General features: G+C 33.6%; 1 protein-coding gene across 4 annotated transcripts in view; it reads left to right on the top strand.

Annotated features, from left to right (window-relative positions):
* Positions 1 to 12959, top strand: part of CDH10 (cadherin 10) — a 180620-nt gene that overhangs the window by 54241 nt on the left and 113420 nt on the right. For all 4 annotated transcript variants that reach the window (XM_027607154.2, XM_027607156.2, XM_027607157.2 and 1 more), the window contains exon 2: positions 8782 to 9137. In XM_027607154.2, coding sequence (XP_027462955.1) covers positions 8907 to 9137 — 231 coding nt within the window. In that variant the 5' untranslated portion in view covers positions 8782 to 8906. The remainder of the gene's footprint in view (positions 1 to 8781; positions 9138 to 12959) is intronic.

The following is a 12959-nucleotide window of genomic DNA, read 5'->3' on the forward strand; positions in this document are numbered from 1 at the left end:
GTCTGCATTGGTAACAATCCTAGCAATGTTTGATAACTTATCTGATACCAGCAAACCTTTGCGTTACATATTTCATTCAAAAAGGATACACTGATTTCCGATTTGACTGATGTTTCGTGTGAGTTCTGTGATGTTATATATAAATAGGATGTGAGCATAAAATGCTATAAATGGCCCTTGACACATTGTTGTGCTTTTTTAGAAAAAGAAACCAAATTTCCTTCTCATTGAAATGTTTTTGAAAGAATAATAATATTCAGTCCAGTTCCAAAAATATTTAATACTTTGTGCAATCCCTTTATTTTAACTTGTGATTCAAGACATAAAACCCTGATTTAAACTTACAGTCTAAACAGAGATGCATATGCAGACACATACTTAAGATAGAGTGATAAATATTCAACTTAGAAATATATATTTCCTGTGACATTAGAACACAGTAGATACTGTGTAATGAACTCTTGGAAAATATGATCAAGCATATGGACTCATATTATTTGAATCCTTAGTGTAGTGCTTTGATTCAATTATCTCACATAGTGCTTTATACTAGATGCATAAAATGGTATCAGCTGCATAAAAAGGAAGTATTTAGTATGCACTGGCTCATTTAAATTGTATAAACACACCTGAAAAATGTTCCTTTATTTCGATGTTGAAATGTCATTAGGCTTTATTGGTGCTGTGAAACTCTAAAAGGATTAACATTGTTCATCCATAGAGGCTTGGATTTGGTCTTAATAATCTTTAGGATTTTCTATTATGATTAAAAATGGCAAAATTGAAGAGAAATTTAAAAAGCTAGTACATTAAGATCTTAATCAACATAACCAACTGACTGAAGAATGACTAATTCCTTTTATTAGCCAAGGATGGATTACAGCTTTATTGATCATCTGTGATGTGTGGAGACCTAATTAATAATTGAGATGTGTCAAAATGTCTATTATATTATATTCTGTAATCTGCCATTCTTGGCTTACATATTTATAAATAAAATTAGCATGTTTTAGAGAAAATAGTTTTGATAAATATTTCAGAAGAATAATGAAAACTCTGGTTGTAAAAAATGAAATAAAATTCAGAAAAGATTTGAAAATGTACATATAAAAGAAAACACAGTTTATAGTTTGAGCAGATTAAATACTGTAGTGTGCTGACTTGAATCAAACAGGTTCTTCTGATTAAAAAATCTGGATAAAAGCTGATTATTTGGAAATAATAATGATCTTCCTGCAGTAGTCACCTTATATTTTATTTTCCCATCAGTGTAACAGGCCACATACCTAGCTGTGAGTCATTAAACAGGAAAAAGTCATAAACACATTCTGAAGATGATTTAGGTTTAGAGAGGTCTTCGGGGGCTTTTCTATTCAAAGTGTGTGGTCCAACCTCATTGGCATCACAGGCGAGCTTGTTAGAAATACAGAATCTTGTGCTCCACCCTAACTTGCTAAATAAGAACACTGACATCTAACCAGAGCCCTAGGAAATGTGAATTTACATTAAATTTTGCCAAGCACTGATCTAAAGGAATTACAGAAATGCAGAATGCTAAGATGGTTCAATAATTTTTGAACTTCATGTGATAGTCATACTAAGTTATTTTTGAATTAAAATAAGGTACTGTGGTTTTGAAAGGATTTCTTGAAAATAAATTTATTAACTGGAAATGACATTATAGAATTTCATTAATTTTTAGCATTTTCATATCAGGAAATAGTTTAACTGTGGTCTCAACTCACCTGATTCCTTCTAATTATAATTCTGTTTACAATTTCAAATAAGCATAGTTCCCTTACATGATCATTTTCATATTCTAAAATTTAGCTTTTATTTTTCATCATAAATAATCCAATCTATTCAGAAAAACTCTTTTATAACATATTTATTACTTAATTCAAGAAATGTTCAGTTAGCACCTATATATTCAAAACAACAATTCACTAGTGAGGGAAATTCAATAAAGTATAAATACCTAGACATGATTTGGGATTATATATTAGTGAGGGAGCAGTGTATATATGTAAAAAGTTACATGTCAGACTTGAAATAAACAATTAGAAATAATGTAATATATATATTTTTAAAATATCACCTGGTTCCAGACACTGCAATGAACTGTAAAGATGTACTTAATTTAATGGAAGTGTCAAACATGTTCTGTAGGGGCGCCTGGGTGGCTCAGTCATTAAGCGTCTGCCTTTGGCTCAGGTCATGATCCCAGGGCCCTGGGATCAAGCCTCTCATCAGGCTCCCTGCTCTGTGAGAAGCCTGCTTCTCCCTCTCCCACTCCCCCTGCTTGTGTTCCCTCTCTCGCTGCGTCTCTCTCTGTCAAATAAATTAAAAAAAAAAAAAATGTTCTGTATTTTGAATCAGGTTAGTGGAAGAGTAATTATTTGTGGTATTGATAATGAAGGAGCGATATTTAAAAATGCTAATAACTGGGACTACATAAAACATAACTAGGAAGAATTAACTGTTAATTAATTAATTAGTTAATTGGACAAATTAACTGTTTCATATAATTTCCTATTTTCATTTTGTGTGTGTTTATGAATTGTTCTTTTTTTTTTACAGCATTTTTAGGTTTCTAAGAAATTTAAGAGGAAGGTACAGAGATTTCTCATATACCCACTGCCCCCACACATTTATAGTCTCTCCCATTATCAACATCACCTACCAGAATGGTATATATATATACATATTTTTTTTTCCACCAAGGATGGACCTACATTGACACATCATAATTGCTAATGTCCATAGTTTACCTTAGGGTTCAATCTTGGTCTTATATATTCTAAAGTTTTGGACAAATATATAAGGATGAATATATAAGATTGTTGGGGATTTACTGCTCTATCCTCTTGATCAGAGATTCTTTTCTCAGCCTTGTCCAATCTACTAATGAGCCTATCAGGCCTTTTTCATTTGCATTACAGTGTTTTTTACCTCTTGCATTTCATTTTAGTTCTTTCTTAGGATTTCTCTCTGCTTATGCTGCCCATCTGTTCTTGTATGCTATCTACTTTATTAATCAGAACACCTAACGTATTAATCATATTTGCTTTAAATTCCAACTCTGATAATTCCAACAGTCCTGCCATGTCTGATTCTGATGTTTGCTGTATCTCTTCAGTTTGTGCTTCTTTGCCTTTTGGTATGCCTTGTATTTTTTTTTTTTTTTTTGATAGCTGGACATATATGGGGAAATGGAATTGCTGTGAATAGTTCTATAGTAATGTGTTGGATTAAGTGTAGGGTCGGGGAAGCATTTTATAGCCTGTGATTAATACTCTCATTTAGTGAGTCTATGCCCTTGGAGTGTGAACTTCACAAACATTCCTGTTTTTTCCTTCTGTAGGTGAAACATGATGGCTAGATAGGACTAAACCATATATTTCCCTTCCCCCAGGTCAATTAGGCTTTGGATAATACTCCAGTAAAGTAGGCTCTGGTTAACTAGTTTTCCCTGAGGGCAGACCTTGTTAGGAACAGAGTGATCTGGGCATTTCAAAATGTTTGTTGAGAGCATAGGGGATTTTTCTCAGATTTTACTAGAGGAATCTGGTCAAGCTCCTGCAGGTAAATCTCATAATATTGAGGAGGCCCAGCCCCAACACTGGATGCCCCTGGAGTTTTTAATTTTCAGAGTTGTGTGCACTAAGCCTCCAGTAATTTGTCAGTTACAGTTCAGGTTTCCTATACAATGGTTCCAAAATGGTTTCTGCTCTTGAGTCTCTGCTGGTAAGTCTTGTTTCCTTTATTCATCTCTGTCTCTCCAATCTCAGGAGTACTGGTTTGCCCAGAATCCTTCTATGGATCTTATGGATCCAGAAGAGTTGCTGATTTTTCAGTCTGTTCAGCATTTTGTTGTTAGGTTAGAGTGGTAACTTCAAGCTCCTTACTTGTGGAACAAAAATAATCATTCTTTTTTATTGCTTAGTAACATTCTGTTGTACAGATATACTATAATTTGTTTATCCATTCACCTATAACATTTGGTTTATTTCCAGGTTTGTTGCTATTATCCATAAATTTCTATAAACATTCATATACAAATTTTTAAAGATTTATTTGTTTATTTGAGGAGGGGAGAGGCAGAGAGAGGGAATCTCCAAGGAGACTCCCCGCTGAGCTTGGAGCCCAACTTAGGGTGCAGGGAGCTTGATCTCACAACCCATGAGATCATGACCTGAGCCAAAACCAAAAGTCGGACACTCAACTGACTTGAGCCACCCAGGCACCCCTCATATATAAGGTTTTAGATGAGCATATGCTTTCATTCCTCTTTTAAAAAATATCTGGGAGCAGAAGACTGGATTATACTGTAGATGTATTTTTACAATTTTAAGCATCTGCCAATCCTATTGCTGCTGTAACAACTTACCACAAACTGAGTGTCTTACCACAACATAGATTTATCTATTGCATATCTAGAGGCCAAAAGTCTAAAATTAGGTTGTCCAAGGGGCTGTGTTCCATCTGGAGGCTCTAGAACAGAATCCACTGCTTTCCTTTTTTTTTTTTTTTTTTTTAAAGCTTCTAGGCTTCCTGCATTCTGGCTCCTGCCCTCTTGCTCAAGACACTCTTGACCTCTTTAATCTTATCTCATGCTATTGACTCTGATCCTCCTGCCTTCCTCTTAAAAAGATCCTTTGATTACAGTGATCCCACCTGAATGATCCAGAGGACTCTCCTGAATCTCTACAGTCTTGCAATTAATACCATCTGCAAAGTCCCTTTTACCTTATAAAGTAATATATTCACAGGGTCCACAGGTTCCAGGGGTTAGAATGTGAACATCTTTGAAGGGCCATTATTCAACCTACCACATTTTCATCCAAGGAGATTGTACCATTTTATATTCCCATCAGTAGTGTAAACAGTACTACTTCCTCCACATCCTAACACTTAATAGTCATTTTAATTTATTTTTCTCAAATAATGTACAGTGTTAGATATGTTTTCATGTACTTTTTTGCTTTCTATATTTTTAGGTAAAGTGTCAGTTCAACTATTTTCCCCATTTATTTATTGGGCTTTGTGCCTTTTGATTTTTGGGATTTTGAGCATTCTTTGTATATTCTACATATAAGTCTATAATCAAATATGATTTGCAATCTGTTATTCAACATTTCTGGCTTGTCTTTTTTTTCTTAAAATATATTTTAGGCATATCTTAATGATCTTAAATCAGTATTAAATAATGCATTTTACAGTGTTCAAACTCATCAAGTTGTGTATGTTAAACATGTATAACTTTGTATCTCAATCATATCTCAAATAAAGTAGTTTAAGAATAAAAATAATATAGCAACAAAATATGAAAATATTAGGGTTATATTTCACAAAAAGTGAGCAATATTTGTGTACTGAAATCTATAAAACATTATTGAGATGAACTCATCAACATAGAGATATACAGGGTTTATAGGTCAGAAGAATCAATGTTGCTTTGATGTCTATTTTCCCCAAATTCATCTAAAGATTCAATGCAATCCCCATCAAAATCCTCACAGGCTTTTATATAGAAATTTCAAGGTAATTATAATTTTTCAAAGATTTTACTTATTTATTTGAGAGGGGAGAGTGAGAGAGTACAAGTGGGGGGGCAGGGCAGAGGATGAGGGAGAAGCAAGGAGCCCAATGTGGGGCTTGATGCCAGGACCCCAAGATCATGACCTTAGCCAAGGCAGACTTTTAACTGTTTAACTGACTGAGCCACCCAGGCTCCCTGAGGTAATTACAAAATTTAAATATAAAAGGCAAAACACCTAAAATAACAACACACACACACACACACACACACACACACACACACACACACACACACACACACACACACACACACACACACAAGAGGAGCAAAGTTGAAGGACTAACATTATCTGATTTCAAGACTTATAAACTCCAGTAATCTGGGTGGCTCAGTCCGTTGAGCCTCTTCCTTGGGATCAGGTTATGATCCCAGGTCTCGCATTAGGCTCCCTGCTCAGTGCGGAGCCTGCTTCTCCCTCTCCCTCTGCTGCTCCCCCTGCTTGTGCAGGCACTCTCTCTCTCAGATAAATAAATAAAATCTTTAAAAAAATAATAAATTACAGTAACCAAGACAGTGTGCTATTGGTATAAAGATGGACAAATAGATGAATGTAGTAAACTAGAGAGCCTAAAAATAGACCCACACATACATATGTAGACAAACTGATTTTTGACTAAAGCACAAAGTGGAGAAAGAATGGACTTTTCAACAAATGGAGCTTGGACAACTGAATATTCATAAGCAAAACAAAGAACTTCAATTCATATCTCACATCATATACAAAACTTGATTTAAGTTGGATCATAGACCTAAATGTAACAACTAAGACTATAAAACTTTGAAAAGAAAACATATTTTTAAAATTTTATTGTTATGTTAATCACCATACATTACATCATTAGTTTTTGATGTAGTGTTCCATGATTCATTGTTTGCGTATAACACCCAGTGCTCCATGCAGAACGTGCCCTCTTTAATACCCATCACCAGGCTAACGAAAACATAAGAGATAAAATTTCTTGATCATCAGATAGGCAAAGATTTTTAGATATGGGACCAAAAGCCCAAGGTACTAAAGAAAAAAAAAATCATAAATCAAAATAATCAAAATTAAAAACTTTTGCTTTTTAAAATTTTACTTAATCTTGTCATTGTTTGAAGTGGTTTTATCAAATAATATTTATGTAAACTATATTTTAAACATATTTTAATGATATTAAATCAGTATTAAATAATGCATTTTACAATAGACCCTTCAGGTAACTTATCATTAAATAATAGAAACTAGACCAATGATGAAAAAAAAAGATCCCGTGCACATGTGGAGCTCCAGTTCTTTACCAAGAACTCTTATAGGTAGCATCTCCCCTACTCTTTCCCAAAATATTGGTCCTTACACTTTTAAAATTATAGATAATGTTATAATTGCATTAAAAATGATCACCAATATATCATATAGGTGTTGAAATATATTTTTAAAATAAAAAAAGAGAGATGAAAATGACTGTTCCTTCAATAAATGTTAAAGCTTTTACAGAAAAGAGCAGATACTCATGAATGACACACTTTCTTCTAACTCTTAGGAACAGTGTGCGTGTCTGGAGAATACCATCCGTCATGCCCCGTTACATAAAAAGACAAGACACTGTTTTGGTAAATGTTCCTATTACTTAGAATCCAATCAATTTAAGTTTCTGTAAAGTCAGTGCTTTGTAATGTGAAATCATTTTATGTATCAGATAATTTCTATACTCAAAGTATAGCATTACATGACGTTGTTTTTTTAATACAGTTTACATGTGTCATGTTGAATGCTGTTGAGAGCTCCACTGTCATTTAATACACTCAAATACTGCTTTCCTATTAATCTTATTTGTAAAGCATGTTTGCATTAACCTTTAAATCTTCTTAATGAAACAAAACCAAAAACAGTAAGCAGACTGCTTACAGATCGTTGTGGATGAAAGCATAAATGTCAGTGTCAATGCTGGAGTACTTAGAATGCATTGCCATTATAGAGGAGAGGAATTCAATCCTTTTGGCTCCCAAACCACTTTTTTATAACAAGTATTTTATCAGATTCTGAAATAAAATCCATGCCTAACAGAAAACAAACAAACAGAGACAATCTACAGGGAAGATTTTAAAATAAAAATAATATTGTTAGGATTAGCAATAATATAAATGAAGAATAAAATAATTGTGATTTCAAAATATGTATTTCCATACATAAATGTTTGGGCATAACTATATAGAAAAGGGGATGGTGGGTGCCTGGGTGGCTCAGTTGGTTAAGCGACTGCCTTCGGCCCAGGTCATGATCCTGGAGTCCCAGGATCGAGTCCCGCATTGGGCTCCCTGCTGAGCAGGGAGTCTGCTTCTCCCTCTGACCGTCCCCCCTCTCATGCTCTATCTCATTCTCTCTCAAATAAATAAATAAATAAATAAAATATTTAAAAAAAAGAAAAAGAAAAGGGAATGGTACTCAGATTTTTGAATCAACTTCCAGGGTATTCATTCGTTCAGTTAAATGTTTATTGATCATCTGTGTGCAAGAGCCTGTTGAAGACATTTATTACAGTAGCAAAACAGCAGGGAGACTGATATATCCCCATAAATAAATAAAGCACTTGTAGTATATTCGTACATATGGAATATGAGGGGAGGTTTCAACAAAGACCTGAAGGAAGCAGGAAACAGAGAAACACGCTAGCAAAATAAAACCAAATAAAATCACATGTCCCTGCCCCCCACCCCTCCACTCTCTCCCTCTCCCCAGTCGAAAAAATAAATAATTACATAAAAAAACATTTAAACATCCTTGCAGCGCACAACAGATACATGTTTTCTATAGTTTAAGTCACTATTTTGTTTTCAGTGTTTTCATATATGTTGTTACTCTGAAAAAATTGACATGCAAAATTAACTACATCTCCATTTTATGTACATGTTATAATTCTTGAACACTGTTATGACAAAAGAAAAAATAAATGAAAGCATAATATGTCCCTTCCTTAAAATTTGTTTGAAAGAAGTTATTTACCATTATCTTTTCATAAACTTAGACATGTTACTAGACAAGCAATGTCTCCCAAAACTACTCATTATTTTATATAAAAGAGGGAAAGTAAATATTTTGGTTGCTATTACTTAATCTTTATCACTTTAAGTTTAAAGTGACAGATAAGATTCAAAATTTGTCCACTGACTTTTTTTTTTATTTGTTTGTTTGTTTGAAGCTTTTGGAAACATGTCCAACACGTTGATGAGATGTTGGAAACCAGTTGAAACACAGTAAAATTCAACCCAGTAAAATAAGACTGCTTTCTTTTCATCCACGTTGGAAATTTTCAAGAAGTGAACTATGACAATATATCAACTTTTGGTACTGTTTCCACTCTGGGTCTGCCTGCCACATTTCTGTTCTCCAGAGATAATGTTCAGAAGGACTCCCACACCCCAGAAAAGAATTTTAGGTGCACGAGTACCTAGGAGTGATGGCAAAATTCTGCATCGTCAAAAACGTGGTTGGATGTGGAATCAGTTTTTCTTACTGGAAGAATATACAGGATCTGATTATCAATACGTGGGCAAGGTGAGTCTACATTGAAATGGCAAATACCTACCTTCTTTCCTTGTATGTTTTAGGAAAATTTGAAGGTTTTTAAGATCATCGTTCTAAGAAATTTGATTCTCTAAATATCCCTAAATCAATTATTGTTTATGGAATACAGATTATATTTTTGAAAAACTGTGGAATACATAAATCCAGCATGATAAAAGTAGAAATTGAATTTGCGAGAATTAATTCTGTCCATTTCCTTATGGACTAAAGAAGTACTAGAAATTGCACTGTTAGAATTTGTAGTTAGAAATCAATGATAGAAAACTGTATGTCAAGATAGCCATTTAAAATGACTACATATATAGTGCACATTGCTCTTGATTTCAGTAAGGAAGGAAAGACAATTAAAAGTTGTTTAATGTTCTACAGAATGAAAAAGCAAATGTCATTAAAAGTATGACCTAAGGCCCCCCAAAATAGCTTTTTTTTTTTTTAAGAAAACTTATTCCAGATATGGGTGTTGTTTTTCTTAAGTGTCACTATGGGCACATTTATATAAAGGAAAAATAAACAGAAGACAAGCAGGTAGAAGTAGTTTACTTATTTGCCATATATGCACAGAGACAAGTTTTCGTCCTATTTGATTATAAATTTAGTGAGAAAAATTAGTTGTGGTTGGGAGTAGAATGAAAAATAACAATGAATACTTCTATATACTACATGGTATTCATTTTCGGTTTTCTTTTTTAGCACTATCTGAATGTACTAGAAGTTAGATAAGTCTTAAGAAAGAATTCATGTTCATGGTCATGCTTACTTTTATGGACAATATGAAAACATATCAAAGAAAACAGAGAAATACACTAGCAAAAAAATAAATATAATCACATGTTAATACATCATTTGTTAATAGTGTAAAATTATGATACATTACCATGATGGAGAATTTTGTGTTAACCTGAACTTTAATAGCTTTGTTCAAATGATTAAAATTGTGCTAAAACTTTTCATCCTCTAAGAAAAACTATTTTTAAAACAATTCTTTGGAAGAATTTTTTCATTGATTTTAAAACACTTGGATATGTTTTTTCATGTTGCAATTATTTCAGTCCTTTTTAAATGTCTGGCAGTACGACAAAGATGGCAATAAAGGTTAAATGTTATGTTGACTAGAAGGAGAAGGAAAAGCAACAGCAATCTGAGCAAGCTTATGAGAAAGCACATCATAGCCAGACTTATCACAGGTCTCATCTGATGGATGCCTCAGATCAGAGGGTTAACGTAAATTTTATGGTTGCTGTGACAGGCAACTTTTCGTTTATGAACGCAAGCATGTGAAAATGTAATAACAAATCTAGACCAAAGAAACTATAATAGTTTGCTTTGGTTCTTCCTGAACTAGCACTTATTTGACTTATTTGCATGTGTTTTCTATCATCTAGTGCATTTTAATGAGGATTTAGTAAGTGCTGAAAAATTACCATTACATTATATACTCTCATATGATAATCAAGTGACTTCTTATGTACTTTTATTTGTTCTCTCCCAGAAGAATGTCAACACTTTGAGATCAAAGACCTTTACTTCATACTTCACTTTGTCTCTAGCTCTCTGAGTAGGGCTTAATATTTAGTTGGTTGAATTGACCTGCATTGCACTGAGTTGAATTCCCAGAATCATCTGGTCCTACTTGGCTCTTTGGTGGGGAAAACTAGTCTAGAATTTAAATCCCTATGGGCAATTAAAGCTGATAAATACTTGAGATATATGCATCTTGATACATAACCCAAATTTTATTCTTCCTTACTCTGCTTGATAAGAGCAAATTAAAAACCTTATTTAGATGTAAACATACAGATCTGTATATGTCAAAAAGGCAATGTGCAATATTTTAATAAACATACATTAAGATGAATATAAAAATTTCAAATCCCCTAAATATTTTTTCCAATAGTACTTACAATAAATTTATTATATATTCATCCTTTCCTTAGGAAATTTCACTTCTGGTTTTACTACCTTTAAAGTAGGAATGTAATACTGATGCTAAGTGATTCAATGTCTCTAGGTTAGTTTAGATGTAGTAGTAATACATGTTCTAATTACTTGACATACGGGAAGATGATAGACACCCCATTGTAGTGGGAAATACTTGGGGAACTCAGAATAAGAACAGAGAAGAGAGAATCATACTGATGGTGTGAGGACAAGACTGAAAGTATATGTGTGAAGAGGGAGAACATTTTTTTTTTAATACTAAACTATTTGGGGCCCCTGGGTGGCTCAGTCAGTTAAATGTCTGCCTTTGGCTCAGGCTCAGGTCATGATCTCAGGGTCCTGGGATCTAGCCTCACATCAGGCTTCCTGCAGGGAGCCTGCTTCTCCCTCTCCCACTCCCCCTGCTTGCAGGTGTGCACTCTCTCTCTCTGTCAAATAAATAAGTAATCTTTAAAAAAAATTAAATACTAAACAATTTGCCAACCAAATTCAATAAAGAATGGATGGCATATAATTTCTCAGATAAAAGCCCAGTACTACTTAAGAGGTTAAAACAGGGAGAAAAACCAATTGCTTCTCACTGGGTAAAAGCAAAGGGAAGCTTAGGAAAACATATAAACAACAATCAGAGGAGCTAGGATATAACCTTGTTTCTACCACTGTTTGTCTCAGAGTTATTAAGAAACCAAGCCAACCAAAAATGAACTCAAAGCATTTCTTTGTTCAGCTCTCAATGATCAAAATTTTCTCTACATCATTCAATCGAATACATTCTAAACCGAAATATATTTGTTGTAAGTTCTTTTTTTTTTCCTTCTCGGTGAGATAATCACAAAATTGACTTTACCTTCCATAGCAAGGGGTTTAAAACTTGAACTTCAAGTAATCTAATTCTGTACTATGTTGCTTTCCTTTTGCAACCTTCTATAGTTGTATTACAGTTTTCCAATTTAAGATTTGAGAAACATTGTGATTATAAACTATTTTTATTAGCTTAAGCACAACTTTTAATCACAGTTTCTTACTGCCTAATTCAGTTGCCCTGGACAAATAATTTTGAATCTCTAGGTTTCAAATATTCAAATAAAATAAATAATGATATTAAACTAGATACTCTTGAATTTACTTTAAGCTGTAACAGAAAGACAGTTCTAAGAGAAATACAAATTTTATTTACTGCAAAAATTTTGTCTGCATTTTATATAATTATTCCCAAGTGGAGAAGAGCATGTTAAAATTAGATTTTTAATCAAAACCAGATACTGAGAAAAGTCCTCAAACACCAAAAATTTAATAATGTACTTGGGTAACAATAAACCTGATTCTGAGTCAGCATAGTAAGACAATTCACTCCAGGAAGTGAAAACTTAAAAATAGTTAGGGTAACTCTCTATATTTCTTGATATAATGAAAACAACCGGATGGTGGCAGGTAAGGGGGATGCTACTGGCATCTAGTTGGCAGAGTCCAAGGATACTGCTAAAAATCCTATAGTGCGCAGGTCAGACTTTTGTAGAATTTTCTGGTTCGTAAGTGTAAATAGTGCCAAGACAGAGAAATCCTGCCCTAATTTGCCAGTCCCGTTTACATTTTCCCAAACAGTTCAATTTTTACTTTAGTTATTTCTGGGTTCCTGCTTTTGAATCTGCTCTCAGTTATAATTTTATTTCTTCCTTGCAGAGTTGCCATGACTATTTGCTTTTTGAAACTTAGATTTCTTTCAAGGTCTCCTCTCCTTCATGTCCTCTCTAATCCTTAAGGCATACATTTGGCTCCAGCCTCTTGATCATCATTCTTTGTAGACTTGGGCTCCACAAAGCTACTAGGAATGAAGTATACATTCATTTTTTCAGT

Source organism: Zalophus californianus, chromosome 5 (assembly GCF_009762305.2).
Source record: "Zalophus californianus isolate mZalCal1 chromosome 5, mZalCal1.pri.v2, whole genome shotgun sequence".
NCBI lineage: Eukaryota > Metazoa > Chordata > Mammalia > Carnivora > Otariidae > Zalophus > Zalophus californianus.